The sequence below is a fragment of the Schistocerca gregaria genome, chromosome X, assembly GCF_023897955.1.
Source record: "Schistocerca gregaria isolate iqSchGreg1 chromosome X, iqSchGreg1.2, whole genome shotgun sequence".
Taxonomy (NCBI): domain Eukaryota; kingdom Metazoa; phylum Arthropoda; class Insecta; order Orthoptera; family Acrididae; genus Schistocerca; species Schistocerca gregaria.
Window position 1 is genome coordinate 864,093,407 of NC_064931.1, and position 22,595 is coordinate 864,116,001.

Sequence of the window (22,595 nt, forward strand, 5' to 3'; positions counted from 1 at the left end):
GTAAGTAAACAACATACAAACAACAGTATGTTTTGTACATCTAAGAAGAATTTATTAGCATGAAAGACTGTATAATAATATTTTAAAGAAGTTGCATGCATTAGAAGTCTAGTTGAAATCAATGCATTAATCAATGTTAACACCCCAAAACTTTAGCTCATAGTATTTGTGTATTCTGTTTTGTTTTATAAATAAATTTGGTTGTTATGGCTTCAAGTTAACTGTTGAAATAATAAATTTAGAGAAAGTTCCTGATTAATTAAGGATACTGAAGAATTTTACTGAAATGAAAGATACTTTAATAAAATTTGCAATTGAATTGAGGAACTTAGGATGCTTTGATGTGCTGAAGGAATTCTAACATGGTTTCAGATAAGTGATAAATTTGAACACAAGATTATAGTAGGAGAAAGATAGCTATTATCAAATGGGATTTGAACCTGTTTAGCACCGTACGTTATTCAAGCCAACGTTAAGATCCTTCTGCTCTATGGTAACAAACCTTATATTAGAAGACTGAGCTGTGTTTTGTAGAAAAGAGGCAATATATTATATTAGAATTTTAATTTGTTTGGCAATAAAGTGAAGTTATCATATTGTAAAATCAAGAAAAAATAGTTTTGTAGACAAACTACTATTTGTATTAAGGCCACCCAAAAGAAAGTTATGTACATAAGATTAAAAGATAAATAGACATGATATCAGAACAAATGAAAAGCATGAGCCTCCTTAAGGTCCTCTTTAGCAAATTTGACAGAATTAAGGATACTAACCACTACATCCCAATATATTTATTTCTTTATGAAATTTGCCATATGTAATATATATAGTTTTTAAACCAATACTAGCAGTAAAAATAACCTTCATGCAATATTACAGTCATTTATTTTGGTCCAGAAAGGTGGCTCTTATTCAGGAACATACATGTCAATAACTTGCCAGCAGCCATAAAAAGTTTAACTACTGTTAAGAATATCAAATCACACACATTTTACACAAAAATCTCACTTCTACACATCTTCAGAACAGTAATGGGATCAGTGTAAATAAATGTTGAAAATGGCTTTCTATTTGACAGTGTGGGGCTGCAATAGCTTAAGAATTATGCACTTTGTTGTGTGAGATTTATATTTTTGTGGCAAGTTTGGTATAATCTCTTAAATGAAAATATGTTGCAGATTTTTTGATTAGTCCATGTCTATGTGAACCATTCTACTTAGGGACTATAGAAATGACATCAGCATATATCTTTTTTTTATTTTATTTACTTGCTTACACTCTTGAGGATCTATGGATCCATGGAACAAAGAATATATCTGATTTAAGCTATTCTATCAATTTCTTAGCACAGTGTATATTCTAGTAAATCATGTTGTTGAGACATGCTACTTCCCATATGTGTTTCAAAGTGGGTTGTATGACTGGAAACTGGTGAATATTGGAAGATAACACTGAGTCTTTGTATGCCAAGATATCTCAGACATGACATCTCCACAGGACATACTCGCATGAGTATATATGTTGACAAATTTCCATATATCTTTTACCAATGTGGTTTGAAATTAGGATCATACGATTCGTGGAACCAGGTAAATACATATTCCACAATGTAACTAAAATTTGTGAAGTAGCTCAAAAACAAGTGTTTACAAAACCAAAATCAGAATTTTAGGTCTGTGTGCAGTTTTTATGTGTTGAGGAATCTTATTGCGATGAAGAATGTATTGTACATTTGTTAATAAATTTGTGTTGAGGCATAAATTGAAAGCACATAAAAGGGACAGTGAAATATTCTCTAAATCAGTCTAAGAAAAGAAAAATATAACTGTTAATTATTCTGAGAGAATTGATACATAAGCTGTAAAAGTGATCTGCTGAAAGAATAAAATGTATTAGTTCCATTGTGGTGTATGACTAAGCAGAAGAATCAGCAGGTGGTACCTGTGCCAATACAGTTTTATGGGAAACAGCTTTATGTTTTTTAGTATTATACAAATTCAACATTCTTCTGCCATTGTACAAAAGCACTAGTGCTAAAAATGTTACTTATTTACTTTCTTTCATAATTCATTCAAGAATTGGTTTGAAATGGAGATGTGAACTTACAAGCAGTTATAGTGTTACATTTTACTATCTGATGTCATTAAATAATTATTTATGCTAAACGATGTGCTTTTCCTTACAGGAACTTCGACAAGAGTTTGATAAAAATGGTTGGTTGCTTACTGCAGCACTCGGTGCATCCACGGCAGTTATCGAAAAAGCTTACGATGTGCCAATGCTCGGCAAGTACCTCGACTACATGCACATTATGTGTTACGATTACCATGGTACCTGGGATAAAATGACAGGGGCCAATGCACCATTGTATGGATCCTCACCTTCTGATACACTTAGTGTTGTAAGTTGTATAAAACTGTGCCAGTTTTATAAATTACATAATAATCCATCACCATCTTATTCATTGATTTGTGTCAATGTTGTGACGTGTATCTACCAAACAGGTGTGTGATTATGAATAATGGTAAGTAAACCCGTGCTCATTTAAAAAGAAATGTATAGTGTGGCTAACTGAGTACTTGGCATTTCCTAGGTATGTATTTTTTTCCAATTTTGTTAGTCCATCTCCTCCTTTGTCTCTCCATCTGCTCATCCCCTTCTTTCTGTCCACCTGCTGCTCATTCCCGTCTCTCTTTCCATCAATCCACTCCTCCCCCAATCTGTCCATCTCTTCATATTCCCTTTCTCTGTCCATTTTCACCAAAATGCAACAGGGGATAACAATATTAATGTGCTAATAGTAAACTGCAGGAGCATCTATAGAAAGGTCCCAGAACTGCTCTCATTAATAAATGGTCACAATGCCCACATAGTACTAGGGACAGAAAGTTGGCTGAAACCAGATGTAAACAGTAATGAAATTCTAAACTCAGATTGGAATGTATACCGCAGAGATAGGCTGGACAGTGAAGGGGGAGGCGTGTTTATAGCGATAAGAAGTGCAATAGTATCAAAGGAAATTGACGGAGATCTGAAATGTGAAATAATTTGGGTGAAGGTCACTGTTAAAGCAGGCTCAGACACGGTAATTGGATGTCTCTATAGGCCCCCTGGCTCAGCAGCTGTTGTAGCTGAGCACCTGAAGGATAATTTAGAAAATATTTCGAGTAGATTTCTCCACCATGTTATAGTTCTGGGTGGAGATTTTAATTTGCCGAATATAGACTGCGAGACTCAAACGTTCATAACGGGTGGCAGGGACAAAGGATCCAGTGAAATTTTTTTAAGTGCTTTATCTGAAAACTACCTTGAGCAGTTAAACAGAGAACCGACTCTTGGCCATAACATATTAGACCTTCTGGTGACAAACAGACCCGAACTATTTGAAACAGTTAATGCAGAACAAGAAATCGGTGATCGTAAAGCTGTTACTGCATCGATGATTTCAGCTGTAAATAGAAATATTAAAAAAGGTAGGGAGATTTTTCTGTTTAGCGAAAGTGACAAAAAGCAGATTTCAGAGTTCCTGACAGCTCAACATAAAAGTTTTGGCTCAAGTACAGATAGTGTTGAGGATCAGTGGACAAAGTTCAAAACCATCGTCAGTATGCATTAGATGTGTATGTGCCAAGCGAGATAGTAAGAGATGGAAAAGAGCAACTGTGGTACAACAACCGAGTTAGAAAACAGCTGCAGAAGCAAAGGGAACTTCACACAAACATAAACATAGCCAGAGCCTTGCAGACAAACAAAAATTACGTGAAGCAAAATGTAGTGTGAGGAGGGCTATGCGAGAGGCGTTCAATGAATTCGAAAGTAAAGTTCTGTGTACTGACTCGGCAGAAAATCCTAAGAAATTTTGCTCTTATGTCAAAGCGGTAGGTGAATCAAAACAAAGTGTCCAGACACTCTGTGACCAAAATGGTACTGAAACAGAGGATGACAAACTAAAGGCCGAAATACTAAATGTCTTTTTCCAAAGCTGTTTCACAGAGGAAGACTGCACTGTAGTTCCTTCTCTAGATTGTCGTACAGATGACAAAATGGTAGATACTGAAATAGGCGACAGAGGGATAGAGAAACAATTAAAATCTCTCAAAAGAGGAAAGGCCGCTGGACCTGATGGGATACCAGTTCAATTTTACACAGAGTACACGAAGGAACTTGCCCCCCTTCTTGCAGCAGTGTACCGTAAGTCTCTAGAAGAGTGTAGCGTTCCAAAGGATTGAAAAAGGGCACAGGTCATCCCTGTTTTCAAGAAGGGACGTCGAACAGATGTGCAGAACTATAGAAATATATCTCTAACGTTAATCAATTGTAGAATTTTGGAACACGTATTATGTTCCAGTATAATGACTTTTCTGGAGACTAGAAATCTACTCTGTAGGAATCAACATGGGTTTCGAAAAAGACGATCGTGTGGAGCCCATCTCGCATTATTCATCCACGAGACTCAGAGGGCCATAGACATGGGTTCCTCAAGGCATTCGATACAGTTCCCCACGGTCATTTAATGAACAAAGTAAGAACATATTGACTATCAGACCAATTGTATGATTGGATTGAAGAGTTCCTAGACAACAGAACACAGCATGTCATTCTCAATGGAGAGAAGTCTTCCGAAGTAAGAGTGATTTCAGGTGTGCCGCAGGGGAGTGTCGAGGACCATTGCTATTCACAATATACATAAATGACCTTGTGGATGACATCGGAAGTTCACTGAGGCTTTTTGTGGATGATGCTGTGATATATCGAGAGGTTGTAACAATGGAAAATTGTACTGAAATGCAGGAGGATCTGCAGCGAATTGACGCATGGTGCAGGGAATGGCAATTGAATCTCAATGTAGACAAGTGTAATGTGCTGCAAATACAAAGAAAGAAAGATCCCTTATCATTTAGCTACATTATAGCAGGTCAGCAATTGGAAGCAGTTAATTCCATAAATTATCTGGGAGTAGGCATTAGGAGTGATTTAAAATGGAATGATCATATAAAGTTGATCGTCGGTAAAGCAGATGCCAGATGGATTCATTGGAAGAATCCTAAGGAAATGCAATCCGAAAACAAAGGGAGAAGGTTAAAGTATGCTTGTTCGCCCACTGCTTGAATACTGCTCAGCAGTGTGGGATCTGTACCAGATAGGGTTGATAGAAAAGATAAAGAAGATCCAACGAAGAGGAGTGCACTTCATTACAGGATCATTTAGTAATCGCAAAAGCGTTACGGAGATGATAGATAAACTCCAGTGGGAGACTCTGCAGGAGAGACGCTCAGTAGCTCGGTATGGGCCTTTGTTGAAGTTTCGAGAACATACCTTCACCGAGGAGTCAAGCAGTATTTTGCTCCATCCTATGTATACCTCACGAAGGGACTATGAGGATAAAATCAGAGAGATTAGAGCCGACACAGAGGCATACCGACAATCCTCCTTTCCACAAACAATACGAGACTGGAATAGAAGGGAGAACCGTTAGAGGTACTCAGGTTATCCACTGCCACACACTATCAGGTGGCTTGCGGAGTATGGATGTAGATGTAGATATAGACTCTCTCTGTCCATCTCCTCCTACCCCCTTCTCTCTCTCCATATTATCACCCCTACCCCAATTGAAGGTTGCTGGTTCTTAACCCCACAGTGTTTCTTTTCAGATGGTAAATGATATGTGCACAAAGTTTGGTTGAAAGTCTATCCATTATATATACATTTAGCTTATTACATGCACATATGTACATATATTTCACCTGTATCTCTAGCCCTGCAGTTTTCAGGCAGCTCAATCTTTGTAATATCATATCTCCTGAACTATGGTCTCACTGTGACACAATTTTGCAGGTATGAGGGTTGAATGAAAAGTAATGCCTCCATATTCATTAATTAGGTATGGATGGGAATATTTTAATAAATCAAATGCAATAATAATCCTTAGAATGTGATCTTTAATTACCAATATTTACTTTTCCACATAACCATCAGCCAATTGGATACATTCTGCCAACGATGAACAAGTTTTCTGAAGCTGTCACGGAAGAAGTCGAGACTCTGTTTCCACAACCACAGTCTCACAGTTCTCTCAACATCTCCATCATAAGCATAATGATGTCGCCACAGACCATCTTTCATTATTGGGTACAGATGGAAGTCAGACAGTGTTAAATCTGGACAGTATGGAGGATGTCGTATGGTGGTGAGATTCAGTCTCTGAAGTTCTGCTATGGTGGCATGTGATGTGTGTGTTTTTGGCATTGTAATGCTGCAGGAAAACATTTCCCTTTCGGACCCTTGTTAGCTGTCATTTCAGAGTTTGCAGCATTGTGATGTAACACTTGAATTTCTTATTGTTCCATGATCAAGGAAATTAACATGGATAACACCACCCACATCCCAGAACACTGTGGCCATCATTTTTCCAGCTGAGGGCTGCGTCTTGAATTTCTTTTTCTAGGGCGAGTCTTTGTGTCGATATTCCATAGAACGACGTTTCATCTCTGGGTGGTAATGGTGTACCCACGCTTCGTCTCCTGTCACACTTGAATGGAGAAAGGCGTCACCTCCATTCTCATAATGTAAGAGGACTTCATGGCAAATTTCAAGTCTGTGTGCTTTCATTTCAGGAGTCAGCATCCAGGGTACCCATTGTGCACAGATCTTCCGACAGTCAAGCAAAGCAATAATGTGACCCACACATTCTTGTGAAATGCCAATTGAGCTTGCAGTTTCTCTCTGAGTGATACAATCGTCATCCTGAATCAGTCTGTCAGCATATTGCTTGTGAAACTCGGTGGTTGCTGTCACAGGATGTCCACCTCTTTGTTTGTCATGCAGGTCAGATGTTCCCGCCTCAACATCTTTAAACTTATTGAGCATACGATGCAAAGTACTCACATCAGCACAATCACCATAAACTGCTTTCATTCTCTGATGACTCTCCTTTGGGGTGACACCTTCTGCTGTCAAAAATTCCACGACTGCACACATTGCTTAAATCGCACTGACCAACCATCTGCACGGGATTCCATACTTCACACTGTAACTACACAACCATTCAATGCTAAAGCTTCCCTCCAACTGGAGCTGTAGAGAACTATGTGCCACATACCAATGCTGCCAACTGCTGAAGAGTTGTGAAGATGGAGGCATTACTTTTCAGTCAACCCTTGTACATCCAGTGGTATATGCGCATACTGTTTGTGAAATGTGTCGCTATTAGTTAGTAGTAAAAAATTAATAAATTAAAAGGCCATACTTGATGTTGCAGTTTTATTGCATGAACAGTGAAAATGTATATGCGATAAACTTTTTTCTTTCATCATTTTGTGGGGGCGTCAGTGATTCTTACTTCCCACAGTGGAGACTTCCAGACAGTAAGTGATGTGTATACCAAGTCTGGTTGAAATCCATCCAGTGATTTAGCAGGCGATATGGAACATATATACATAATTTACTTTTATAGTATGTATTAGAACTACTGATATTTTTAAAAATATCGAGAATCCAATATATCGATATTAAAAATAATATTATTATCGGCTCTTGATATATCAAGGAAAAGTATCAATATATTAGCAGAGGAAATATAGGTTTATGTGCCTATAAAAATATTGGCTGCATGCTGTAAATATACTGCCAGTTTAAGGGCTGTATATTTAAGTTGTGATTTATTATTAGATAGTTTGTAAATCGAAAAGCTAGTAGACTGCCTATCCCTCCTAGAACAAGAACTTAAAGGAAAATTATGCATGTTCATGCGTGGCACTAACCGCTTTGGTGACAATGATAACTGCATGTAAGTGGCACAATAAAAGGACTCTCATGGGTCGATTGTTCAGTTTTGTCACATTGCCCGGTAATCTTCATGTCAACTCACCTGGTTTTCCCCCTCCAACGGTGAAGCTAAATGTTGCTGTTTGCTTCGGTAGTGACAAGTGCCGAATACATCAGCAATTTCCTCTCACACATCTCCACCCAACGCAGTGACCAATCTTGTAATTTATAAATTTGTTCATCATTTTCAACAACCGTTTTTGAAGAACATTGATGTTAAGAAATAGCACACTAGTTCCTTTACAAATTGTTTTTTAATGCAGCTGGTGTGTTGTTTCTTCACATTGGAAATCTTGTTATTCCATTCACACCATTGTTCCCCAGTGCAATTGGAGTTCTTTTGTGCCCCATATACTTGCTTCACACAGTCAAAGGAAAAGATTGAATGTGATTAAAGCCATAAAAGTAGTAAGATTCTTTCTCACAGTGGAAGTAAAATTATGTGCTATTACAACTTCAAATATTGTCCAAAAAATGTGAAAAAAGTATAATATAAAATAAAAATATCGGCACATCAGGGGGGGGGGGGGTGAAATATCTCTGATATATATTTACATTTTTTGTAGAAAACATCAGTATGTTATCAACATCCGTAGTGTAAATGGAAGCCTTAAATGTGGAGCCTTAATTATGTAAACTCTCACAAAATGTGAAAATAACTGATATAATTTTGAATTTAAAGCTGGACAATGAGAATTACTCATAATACTACTGGCAATAATAGTTGTAATATCTAATTCAGATTAGATATATGTTATAAGATTCACCATTCTCTTGATTTGATACTTTGTGAATAGTACTGTATTTAAAATACAGCACAAACTAAGTTTTGATGATCAGCTGAATATGTTACTGATGTAGTGTGTGGTGCGAATGTTAGGGTTAGTTATACAGTTAGCTGCAAGATGCAATCAGGCATCTCTTAGCCAATTTCCATCAGCAGAGTTTGAAAAATGTGTAACTGCAATGATGGATTCAAAGGATAATGTCAGCAAAAACTGCTAAGGTCATTCATGTCAGGCTTTATTGTCACCTACAATGAGACAACGAGAGCTGCAGATAGCTAAAAGAAGTAATTAAACATTGGTGTACCAGTTTCTAGCCATAGAATTAGAAAAAACGGAAACTGCATGGGACAATTAAAATGAAATGGTAAACAGAGAGAAAACATAAATAGCTCATTCATATCAAGTGTGACTGTCACCTGAAAGGGAACACAGAATTGCCACTACAGCTTAAATGATTTTGAGTCATGATTGTGAAACAAATTTTTGGATTGATATTGGCATGTAATAAATCTGCGAACTTATTTGAAATGTCTTAACAGAAAACATAGCTATTCTCTTAGTAGTGCAGGGATTCGTGGTATATGCAGGTTGATGCATAGAATAGTTCAAATACGTGATTAGTTTGTTAAACATAATGAAGAAATTGAATTGTGGACACACGATTGTGAACTACAACAAAAATAATCACATCTTAAGAAGAGTAACTGACATTAATGCTGTTATAACCTTTAATCACCAATAATTGCGTGGATATTCAAACACACTCACTTAGAAACAATAGCTGGTTACATGATAACAACTCAGTATATCTTATTCGACTGCCGTGCCGTGACATGCGGCCGGCGCAGTTCGTAGCTAGGTGGCGCTCCCGCACTCAGCCGAGTTTCGGAGCGCCTCTATCACCGTTTGCGCGTACTGTCGTGGTGGCACTGTTAAATCTCGTGGCACTGTCACAACAAATGCATGTCTCAGTAAGCATGGTACTATATAATGAATGCCCCTACACTGTCATGGGAATGTATTAACATTGTGTTTGGAGTGAATGTAATGATGAAGGAAAAATTATCTGTTGGACATGTTGCTAGAATAATAGCAGAATTAAATGAAATGATCCACATTCACTATAGCCATCATATTTCTCTCGAAAGAATCAGCATGTGTATTTATATTTAAAATAATTCTCATTTATAGTTCAGTCTCAGTTGCACATGTTTTATAATTAAATGACATGTTTCAATCACTCTAGTTCCTCTTTAGATCCAAAACAAAGTAAAAGTAAATATGTGCCATCTAATATTTTACAATAAGTACAAAAAATAATTGTATATAAATGCAGAATTTATCTACGTGTTTATGTCAGTGACCTGTCTTGTCTATTTAGAACCTCAGATCAGAGTACAGTCTTTTGCAACTGCAGTCAGTGTTTTAAATAGGTATCTGTTGAAGGTAGGAGAGAGGGGAGTAGGAGGAGGGAAAAAAGAAAATAGGGGGAAGGGGAAAATGGAGTGAGGATGACTGGTGGAGTATAAGGATACTAGGAGGGGGAGTGGTGGGGATATCACTAGTTTACCAAGAATGAGTCTGCGAAACTTATAGAAAGCATAAGTATGTAAAAATGCTTGTTTAAATATTAGTAGTGTAGGACAATGGTTGTGTAAAATGTAAATGGCATAAAACAGTAAAATTATAAAATGCAGCTAGGAGGATCAAGAGCAAAGAAAGACGGTGAGGGAGGTAGAAGGGTCAGGTAGTGGCTGTGATGCTATGGGTTTAACATGAGAGGGTCTTTTACTAAAACTGCAAAAAGTCAGTTGTGTAAAAAGCCTTCTGTTAAAATACTAAAAGGGTGGACCGAGGGATGTGTAAAACTGTGAAAGGGTATAAAATAGCTAATTATAAAATTGGGAATAAGGCTGCTAAAACTGAATTAGTGTTTTAAATTATTAAAAGTGTGAAACTTTGAAAGTATGAAACCATAAGGTTTTACCCTTAACGTATAAAAAAGAAATAAAACTAAAAACATGTGTGAATGGATGATTGTTGCAACTGAACCCACACCACTAAGAGGTATCCCAGAACATAACAGTTCTTGACTGATATGCATTAATTATCTGCTCTGGTGTGAAATTAACCTCTTCAATAAAATGTGTTAGTTCCATAACAAACTCATTGTCTTTCTTTTGTATATCAGTGGCATCACCAACAAACCTATCAGAGAAAATATCCTGTTTTTTCCCCCTTGAACCACTGCAGGCATGTTTTGGAAGCTTTGAGTGTTAAGGTGTTGTTTGGATCACTTTGTGTTATAAAGAACATCACCCAGATCTGTTGTATTTGGTTGTGTAAATATCCATGTTGGTTTCACATTGCAATGAACTGTTCATCGTTTATTCTTTCTTGTAGCACCTTCATCTTTCTGCCATGTTGTTTCGGAATCTTTTTGAAGTTTTTCAAAACTGTTTTGCTTTTTATTTGTCTTTTTTGTGCCATTACAGCAGCAAATTTGACTCTACGAGACATGTCTAGGACTGTTTCATGAGGACACCATTGTGGAGGATCATTTTCTCTTGGCTGCTTTGTCCACATTTTGTAAGCATCGGCCCAGTAACATTCAGGAAATTTTGTTCTATTGTTCTTTGGTGGTGATTGATAACTCTTGTCCTGCCATGTAATGCTGGACCACTTTCCACAGTCAGCTCACTTCCTAGCTGTATCACTGGATCATCCCCATAATTACTTTCAGTATCATCTTCATTCATGACTTCGTATACCTTAAGAGTACTATACTCTTCAATGGCAACATCTTCATCAAGTAGCTGTTTTCTAACTGACAAACTGCCTATTGGCTTCCGTCTCGGGTTCTTCGGCTGACGTTCATCTAATGATTTTTCTGACGTTTCGCCAGCACGAGTGGCTGGCAATGTCAAAGCTTCACCCTCCATTGCCGGTGGTGAACTGGAGCCGAGCTTGTGGCTGCAGACTATATGTACCTGGCGCGCCAACGTCCAAGGGCTTCTCCGCGATCATTTCCGGTGCGGTTCTCCTCTTGCTACCTGCGACGGTCATTCGCTGCAGTATGGGAAGCCAAGATCAGTTTACCTGAAGGCTTTCCTCTATCTTGTTGAAACTGTTCGCGTGTTTTTGTATTTCTACAGCTTCTCTGAACAAGCGCGTGTGATAGTGCTTCTCTACAGCCAGAACTTCCGTGTCGGCGAATTTTATTACGTGGTCGGTCTCATTCAGTGCGTGCTCTGCCACAGCCAATTTCTCCACCTGCCCCAACCTGCAATGTCGCTCATGCTCTTTGATCCTGGTGTTAATTGATCGTCCAGTCATTCCGACATAAACTTTTCCGCATGTGCATGGTATACGGTATATTCCCGACATTGCAAGTGGGTCTCTTTTCTCCTTCGCCGATCTAAGATACTCTTTGATCTTCCTTGTCAGTTTGAAAATCGTCTTTACGCCATGTTTGGGCAATATATGGCCGATTCTGTCCGTCACTCTGGGAATGTATGGCAGAAAGGCCGTACCCGACATTTCTTTTTCTGGTTCCTTACTTCGCCGAGTGCTTGGCTCTGTTACACTTCTAATGTAATTTGTGGAGTACTCACTCTGGGAATGTATGGCAGAAAGGCCGTACCCGACATTTCTTTTTCTGGTTCCTTACTTCGCCGAGTGCTTGGCTCTGTTACACTTCTAATGTAATTTGTGGAGTACTCATTGCTCCTCAGATCAGTTTCCAGGTGTTGCATTTCTCGTTTGAGGTGTTGCCGCTCGCATATTCGTCCTGCTATTGTTACGAGCGTACTAATCATGCCTCTTTTCTGGCTCGGGTGGTGGTTTGACAGTTTGTGCAGGTATCAGTCCGTGTGTGTCGGTTTTCGATACACGCTGTGTCCCAGGTTTTCACCATCCCTTGTGACCAGCACATCTAGAAATGGCAGTTTCTTGTCCTTTTCTACTTCCATGGTAAATGTTATGTTGGCATGGAGGTTGTTCAAGTGTCTTAGGATGTCACCGAGTTGTTCTTCAGCATGGCTCCACACCACAAAGGTATCATCGATGTACCTGTACCACACCTTAGGTTTGCAAGTCGTCAAGTCCAGTGCCTGTGCTTCGAATTGCTCCATGAAGAAGTTGGCCACCACTGGACTGAGAGGACTACCCATGGCGATGCCTTCCAGCTGTTCGTAGAAATCGCCATTCCACGTGAAATAGTTCGTGGTGAGACATGCATGGAAGAGCTTTTTGATGTCTTGCAGGAACATGGAACTGATGTGCTCCAGAGCGTCACTGAGTGGCACTTTCGTAAATAACGAAACAACATCAAAGCTGACCAGGATGTCGTTTGGTGCAAGTTTAAGTTTCTTCAGCTTCTGAAAAATCATTAGATGAACGTCGGCCGATGAACCCGAGACAGAAGCCAATAGGCAGTTTGTCAACAAGTGGCCACGAAAGCCTTAACAATTTTGTTTTCTAACTGTTTGAAAACTATGTAATCTACCATATTTGGCCTTTCCCCCAAAATACTGAAGAAACCCATCAACACCTTAACAATCACAGCTGATTTCATTGTGTAACAGTCTAGGCCTACAAAACATCTCATTCACCTCTAATATGTAATTAGCAGGCTGTCTACTCCTTTCCTTATACTCTGTACACTCCTTCCCTCCTTCCACTTCCAGTAGAGTATAGTCTGTCAAAAATGTCTTTTTTCTCATGTTCTGAAACTTAAAGAAACTGGTCCAGTTCAAAAGTCAGTGATAACTATGGGTGCCTTTCTGTGTGAGCCAAAAAACCTTTTAAAACTTAAGGAGGGGGGAACTGGTGACTGACCTGATTCTCATTCTCCATCTTTCATGTTAGATTTCATGAACAAAGAGAGTACCTGAGTTTCGGCCAGGTGACTGGTTTTACAATCCTCCATGTCAATAGCTGTCATCCCAGGCAAAGTAAAAAATATCTCCCATACAATCTAACCACCTGTGTTCAGCACATCTGCAGTGACAAACAATCCCCTGCTCAGTTTGTTTAAGGTCTTACTGTGGCGTTCCCAAACAGGTACTACCTCTCAAATGTAGACCTCAAAGATATCTCCTTTGCCATATCGACATAGCCTCCAACAACTCTCACTGATCAGCTGAAAAGTAACCTCCTCCCCTCTTATTGTCCATAAATAGAACAGCTTAAACACATCCTCTACCAGGTCTTCCACAACTTTTCATTGTGCTCTAAAATGAGGAATATCGTTTCTTAAACTCATCCCACCTCTCCAAATTGCCAAGTGCTTCTCTACCACCCACAGGATCTACAAAGTCTCTTGGGCCGTCCTTAAACTGTGCCCCCTCTCAACTCCTTTCCACGTGAGTGATATTCCTGTGAAAGATCTGATTATGTGTTAATTCTGCTACATCTACAATCTTTTACTTGAACATAACCACTAACCAGCTGTCCAATCAAATGAATGGCCTCCACCAAAATATGACAAAGTGCAAAGTGACTGCTATCAGCAGAGAATGCCATTAATCACAACATACTGACCTCCAATTACTGCTTCAAAACATATACCATGTGGATCCCCACTCTCTCAGAACCAGTTTGTCTTAACTGCATACATGGGAATAGTTCCTACAACACCCATCATAAGTGGTGCAGTCCACATAGCCTCACTCTCCACTAATTCCCCATTCCCTGTCCCCCCTTGTGATCTTCTTCTTCTTCTGTTTTATCTTATCTTCTCCCATTCCTAAATTTCTTATTTTCATATGCACCACTCATACACCTTCATAACTAAGTGGATAACATGTCTGACTAGAGATATGAACACTGGAGTGGTGTGCTCATAGCCTCATGATGACTGTTGAGGAGCTACTTGAGTGAGAAATAGTAGCTGCAAGGTCTGGGAAGCTGATAATAAGCAGGAGAGTGGTGTGCTGACTCCATACCACATCTGAATGAGACTCTTGTATGAGCAAGACACAGTGGCCATCAAGTACTCTGTGATCCATCAGTACCAGTACATGGAGATGATTTTACATGTAGCATACATGTCTTCTCTGCCTTAATCACAATGAGATCACCAATGCCATTCCAGTTTATTCCATTCCCTTTCTGCCTCTCCTCCTCATGACAACTCACTCCCCTCATTGTTGTTGTAACCTGCTCCACCCACCACAAACCCTCATTCCAATACGACCATAGTGCCTCAATAAAAACATGTGGTGCTTTCTCTTTTCAACCGTGCAGGAAGCACTTTGTCTGAAATCTTAGCTACATATTGTCTTGGTCATATGCATATCTACAGCTCAACACCTTAACTATATGGTGAATAATTACCTTTACTCCATCCATTATTAGTTTCATACTTTAGCTGTTATTCCATTGTCAATCCCATGGGAAAAATCTCTGTATGAAAAAGGTACAGAATAGATGGACTGTAACCAAGACAAACACTGGAAGAGCCTTATCGTGCATTGTGTTTGGTTTTTATTATTTGTACATTTATTGGTATACTTCACTAGAAACTTGTAATGCATGGTAAAAACTCTGTAAAACTGGTATATTATATGACAACTATAAAAACTGTAGATTAGTTTTATGTTCTTCGAGACCGCTAATTGTTCTGCAACATAATTGTCAGTTCGACTCTATACTAGTTTATCATTAAGAAACCATTTCTCACACTTTGTTTTCTTGTTTTGCAGGACAACAGTATTCGATATTACTTAAAGCTTGGAGCTCCAGCAAAGAAACTGTTGATGGGTGTGCCATTGTACGGACGTACTTTTATGTCTGATGCAAATGCTAATATGGGAGGTCTCGGTGCTCCTGCAGAGGAGAAAAGCTTTCAGGGACCATATACTAAAGAAGATGGATACATGGGCTATAATGAGGTAATAATTTTAAAAGTTTACTGCATATTAATAATGTGGAAAAAATATATTATTAAATCCTTGTACTATTATTGGGCTCATTCTCAGCATTGGCAAGCACATCTTACTTGAAGTTAAATCAGGACACTGCAGATAAATTTTGAATTTGAAGCAGTATTGTCAGTGATGTGACATTAAACCATGAAAGAAAAACTGCTGCTTCATAACATCTTCCTACAGGAACACAATATGTTTAGAACTCAGTTCTTCACTCGTTGCTAATCTGATGTATAGAGGGGTACATTCTCTTTATAAAAGTATTAAATTTGGATGGATATTGAAGGAAAGAAAACAGAATGGAAAAATAAAGAAATGAAATGATAATATCAGTATAGGAAAACATTTTAAAGCTAAATTAATATTACATAAAATTAATCTATTACAGAAAAATAAATTTGTTTACAATAATGAACAGAAAGGAAGACAAATAAGGATCAGAGAATGTATCTGAGTGTGACAGGCACATGGATATTACAAACTGTGGCTCAGGAATTCTTCTATAGAGTAAAATGACCCCTGCCGTAGGAACTGCCTTAGAGTCCCCCCCCCCTCCCCCCCCCCCCCCCTCTCATGAGCATGTCATCAACTAAACACGTATTTTGTGAAGGGGTAGGGGTGGGGGAGTATTGAAAACCATGTTGTTGTTGTTGTTGTGGTCTTCAGTCCTGAGACTGGTTTGATGCAGCTCTCTATGCTACTCTATCCTGTGGAAGCTTCTTCATCTCCCAGTACCTACCACAACCTACACCTTCTGAATCTGCTTGGTGTATTCATCTCTTGGTCTCCCTCTACGATTTTTACCCTCCACGCTGCCCTCCAATATGAAATTGGTGATCCCCTGATGCCTCAGAACATGTCCTACCAACCGATCCCTCCTTCTTGTCAAGTTGTGCCACAAACTTCTCTTCTCCCCAATCCCATTCAATACTTGCTCATTAGATATGTGATCTAAACATCTAATCTTCAGCATTCTTCTGTAGCACTACATTTCGAAAGCTTCTATTCTCTTCTTGTCCAAACTATTTATCGTCCATGTTTCACTTCCATACATGGCTACACTCCATACAAATACTTTCAGAAAAGACTTCCTGACACTTAAATCTATACTCGATGTTAACAAATTTCTCTTCTTCAGAAACGATTTCCTTGCCATAGCCAGTCTACATTTTATATCCTCTCTAGTTCGACCATCATCAGTTATTTTGCTCCCCAAATTGCAAAACTCCTTTACTACTTTTAGTGTCTCATTTCCTAATCTAATTCCCTCAGCATCACCCGACTTAATTCGACTACATTCCATTATCCTTGTTTTGCTTTTGTTGATGTTCATCTTATATCCTTCTTTCAAGACACTCTCCATTCCGTTCAACTGCTCTTCCAAGTCCCTTGCTGTCTCTGACAGAATGGCAATGTCATCAGCGAACCTCAAAGTTTTTATTTCTTCTCCGTGGATTTTAATACCTACTCCGAATTTTTCTTTTGTTTCCTTTACTGCTTGCTCAATATACAGAATGAATAACATCAGGGAGAGGCTACAACCCTGTCTTACTCCCTTCCCAACCACTGCTTCCCTTTCATGTCCCTCGACTCTTATATCGCCATCTGGTTTTTGCACAAATTGTAAATAGCCGTTCACTCCCTGTATTTTACCCCTGCCACCTTTAGAATTTGAAAGAGAGTATTCCAGTCAACATTGTCAAAAGCTTTCTCTAAGTGTACAAATGCTAGAAATGTAGGTTTGCCTTTTCTTAATCTTTCTTCTAAGATAAGTCGTAAGGTCAGTATTGCCTCACGTGTTCCAGTATTTCTATGGAATCCAAACTGATCTTCCCCGAGGTCAGCTTCTACTAGTTTTTCCATTCGTCTGTAAAGAATTCGTGTTAGTATTTTGGAGCTATGGCTTATTAAACTGATTGTTCAGTAATTTTCACATCTGTCAACACCTGCTTTCTTTGGGATTGGAATTATTATATTCTTCTTGAAGTCTGAGGGTATTTCGCCTGTCTCATACGTCTTGCTCACCAGATGGTTGAGTTTTATCAGGACTGGCTCTCCCGAGGCCGTCAGTAGTTCCAATGGAATGTTGTCTACTCTGGGGGCCTTGTTTTGTCTCGGGCCTTTCAGTGCTCTGTCAAACTCTTCATGCAGTATCATATCTCCCATTTCATCTTCATCTACAACCTCTTCCATTTTCATAATATTGTCCTCAAGTACCTCACCCTTGTACAGAACCTCTATATACTCCTTCCACCTTTCTGCTTTCTCTTCTTTGCTTAGAACTGGGTTTCCATCTGAGCTCTTGATATTCACACAAGTCGTTCTCTTTTCTCCAAAAGTCTCTTTAATTTTCCTTTAGGAAGTATTTTTCTTACCCCTAGTGAGATATGCCTCTACATCCTTACATTTGTCCTGTAGCCATCCCTGCTTAGCCTTTTTGCACTTCCTGTCGATCTCATTTTTGAGACGTTTGTATTCCTTTTTGCCTGCTTCATTTACTGCATTTTTATATTTTCTCCTTTCATCAATTAAATTCAATATTTTTTCTGCTACCCAAGGATTTCCACTAGCACTCATCTTTTTACCTATTTGATCCTCTGTTGCCTTCACTACTTCATCCCTCAAAGCTACCCATTCTTATTCTACTATATATCTTTCCCCCATTCCTGTCAATTGTTCCCTTATGCTTGCCCTGAAACTCTGTACAACCTCTGGTTTAGCCAGTTTATCCAGGTCCCATCTCCTTAAATTCCCACCTTTTCGCAATTTCTTCAGTTTTAATCTACAGTTCATAACTAATAGATTGTGGTCAGAGTCCACATCTGTCCCTGGAAATGTCTTACAATTTAAAACCTGGTTTCTAAATCTCTGTCTTACCATTATATAATCTATCAGAAACCTTTGAGTATCTCCAGGCCTCTTCCATGTATACAACCTTCTGTTATGATTCTTGAACCAAGTGTTAGCTATGATTAAGTTATGCTCTGTGCAGAATTCTACCACTTGGTTTCCTCTTTCATTTCTTAGCCTCAATCCATATCCACCTACTACGTTTCCTTCTCTCCCTTTTCCTACACTCGAATTCCAGTCATCCATGACTATAAAATTTTTGTCTACCTTCACTATCTGAATAATTTCTTTTATCTCATCATACATTTCATCAATCTCTTCGTCATCTGCGGAGCTAGTTGGCATATAAACTTGTACTACTGTAGTAGGCATGGGCTCCGTGTCTATCTAGGCCACATGCATTCACTATGCTGTTGGTAGTAGCTTACCCGCACTCCTATTTTTTTATTCGTTGTTATACCTGCTCCTGCATTACCCCTATTTGATTTTGTATTTATAACCCTGTAGTCACCTGACCAGAGGTCTTGTTCCTCCTGCCACCGAACTTCACTAATTCCCTCTATATCTAACTTTAACCTGTCCATTTCCCTTTTTAAATTTTCTAACCTACCTGCCCGATTAAGGGATCTAACATTCCACGCTCCGATCCGTAGAATGCCAGTTTTCTTTCTCCTGATAATGACATCCTCTTGAGTAGTCCCCCTCCCGGAGATCTGAATGGGGGACTATTTTACCTCCGGAATATTTTACCCAAGGAGACGCCATCATCATTTGATCATACAGTAAAGCTGCATGCCCTCGGGAAAAATTACGGCCATAGTTTCCCCTTGCTTTCAGCCATTCGCAGTACCAGCACAGCAAGGCCGTTTTGGGTATTGTTACAAGGCCAGATCAGTCAATCATCCAGACTGTTGCCCTTGCAACTACTGAAAAGGCTGCTGCCCCTCTTCAGGAACCACATGTTTGTCTGGCCTCTCAACAGATACCCCTCCGTTGTGGTTGTACCTACGGCACGGCTATCTGTATCGCTGAGGCACACAAGCCTACCCACCAACGGCAAGGTCCATGGTTCTTGGGGTAGGTTGAAAACCATATAGCCATTAAAATGGACCCCCGTTTGTACCATACCCAGGTTTGCATGTTCATAGTCAGTATCGCCTTTCCTTTAGCATCATGTCTGTGATATACATTATTAGGTTTAGAAAGGGACTTTTTTCTTTATGAAACACATCAGCAAGAATATATACTGTGCAATGGACAGGTGGATTTTAAGTTCCTTGAAAAGATTTCTGCATATGGCTCTATGGTGGACTCCACTCATGTTTCTTGTTGTTGTTGTGGTCTGCAGTCCTCAGACTGGTTTGATGCAGCTCTCCATGCTACTCTATCCTGTGCAAGCTTCTTCATCTCCCAGTACTTACTGCAACCTACATCCTTCTGAATCTGCTTAGTGTATTCATCTCTTGGTCTCCCTCTATGATTTTTACCCTCCACGCTGCCCTCGAATGCTAAATTTGTGACCCCTTGATGCCTCAAAACATGTCCTGCCAACCGGTCCCTTCTTTTTGTCAAGTTGTGCCACAAACTCCTCTTCTCCCCAATTCTATTCAATACCTCCTAATTAGTTATGTGATCTACCCATCTAATCTTCAGCATTCTTCTGTAGCACCACATTTTGAAAGCTTCTATTCTCTTCTTGTCCAAACTAGTTATCATCCATGTTTCACTTCCATACATGGCTACACTCCATACAAATACTTTCAGAAATGGCTTCCTGACATTTAAATCTATACTCGATGTTAACAAATTTCTCTTCTTCAGAAACGCTTTCCTTGCCATTGCCAGTCTACATTTTATATCCTCTCTACTTCGACCATCATCAGTTATTTTACTCCCTAAATAGCAAAACTCCTTTACTACTTTAAGTGTCTCATTTCCTAATCTAATTCCCTCAGCATCACCCGATTTAATTTGACTACATTCCATTATCCTCCTTTTGCTTTTGTTGATGTTCATCTTATATCCTCCTTTCAAGACACTCTCCATTCCGTTCAACTGCTCTTCCAGGTCCTTTGCTGTCTCTGACAGAATGACAATGTCATCGGCGAACCTCTAAGTTTTTATTTCTTTTCCATGAATTTTAATACCTATTCCCAATTTTTCTTTTGTTTCCTTTACTGCTTGCCCAATATACAGACTGAATAACATCGGGGAGAGGCTACAACACTGTCTTACTCCCTTCCCAACCACTGCTTCCCTTCCATGCCCCTCGACTCATGTTTCTTATGACTTATCTTTTCTAGCTTGTGATTGATTTTCCCAAAATATGGTGCCACATGCAATAATGGCATTGAAATGACCATAATAAGCTGATTTAACGGCTTCTATACTACCATAAGAGAAAATAAGACATAAAGCATAAGTTTCAGAAAATAGATCCAGAATTGTAGTTTGAGCAGTTAAGTTTGCTGTCAGTATGTAAGCCCAGTTATTGTGAAGTATCTACCCTAGCTGTCTGCTGCCACCCAGTTTTTTTGGATATTTCTTCATCCTTAGAAGTTGTATGAAATTGAAAATACTGAGTGAAAATTATTGAACTATATGAAATAAAATCATCATAACTTCTGAACAGTTTGCATTAGGATGTTCAAACTGCACAGTTGGCCATGGGTCATGATGGGAAGTAGTATGGTATGTATGGCTTGGTTTAGTGACTAAGCCCACTTTCATTTGGATGGGCTCATTAATAAGCAAAACTGGCATATTTGGGGGGACTGACAACCCACATTTCATGATCGAGAAGTCTCTGCACCCTCAATGGGTGTCTGTGTGGTGTGCTATGTCCAGTCACAGAATAGTCAGTGCAATATTCATTGATGGCACTGTGACTACTGAATGGTACATGAAGGTTTTGGAAAATAATTTCATCCCCATTATCACAAGTAACCCTTATTTCAACAAGATGTGGTTCATGCAAGATGGAGCTTGACACCATCAAAGCAGGAGAGTGTCTGATGTCCTGCAGGAGCACACCCAGAGGCCACTGGCATAGACCTCAATTGGCAACCTTATTAGGACTAGGTGTATAGCAATAACCCTAAAACCATTGCTGAGCTGATAATAGCCATTCAGGATGCCCAACAGTATCAATATTCCGACATTTCAGTGGGTCATACAGAATTTCGCTATTCATCTGCACCACACCATTACCAATGATGTTGAACATGTCATAACCTAAATCTGAATATCTATAGTGATGTTTTCATGTTGAATAAAGTGTGTGCACACTGTAGATAGTAACTAATTTGCGTTTTTTCTTTCATATAGTTCAATAATTGTCTTTTTTTTTACTGAAATTAACTGAAATACCATTTACATAACATAAAAGATAAATCAACTCACAATATCCCTACAAACCTTACTAGCTGACACCTCAAGTTTTTCTTTTGAATTATCATGTGCATAGTGTCATCAGCAAAAATAATGAATTAACAATATTGTGCCCAAAGAGGTAGATCATTGATAAAAATATAAACAAGTAGGGGCCCAGAACTAACCCCAGAAGCATTCCCCTTTTGACAATGTTGAGCACGTTCTTGACAAACCAAAACAAATTTCCGTTTTCTGTTTGGATGGTATGAATTCAGCCTTTTCCCTGGTGCATCACTTGTACCTAGGCATATAGTTTGTGTTAAAGTATTTCGCGATGGACACAGTCAAATAATTTTAACAGGTCACAAAATATTTCAACCACCTTCTGCTTTTTATTGATGGACTCCAAAACATTAGCAGCAAATGCAAATGCTTCTAAGTGTTGATAACCCTTCTGAAATACAAACTGACTTTTTCATTGAGGTGCTTAGCAATCCTGGCATGCGTTAGTTTCTCTAAAACCATGGAAAAACTTGTCAGAAGTAAGACTGGCTGATAGTTAGCAGTATCTGCATTATGTTTCTTCTTATACAGTAGTTTTACAATTACATACTGAAACATTTCAAGAAATATTCCTTGTATAAGTGATATAGTGAAAATATGGCAAATGATTTTACTTATATGGCTGCTGCAATATTTTAATAATTTACTAGATATATTGTCACTCCAGTAGAGTTTTCACTATTCAGAGACTTAAAGACTTTCAATTTCCTATATAGTGATCGTTATTACTTGGTTTTGTTCAACTATGCTAGGTACATTGAAATGT

General features: G+C 38.8%; 1 protein-coding gene across 1 annotated transcript in view; it reads left to right on the forward strand.

Annotated features, from left to right (window-relative positions):
- The window catches only part of LOC126298366 (probable chitinase 2), a 295,462-nt gene that overhangs the window by 222,008 nt on the left and 50,859 nt on the right, over window positions 1–22,595 (forward strand). Inside the window, exons 5-6 of the mRNA XM_049989666.1 lie at window positions 2,186–2,401; window positions 15,320–15,508. Of these exons, the coding sequence (XP_049845623.1) occupies window positions 2,186–2,401; window positions 15,320–15,508 (405 nt within the window). The remainder of the gene's footprint in view (window positions 1–2,185; window positions 2,402–15,319; window positions 15,509–22,595) is intronic.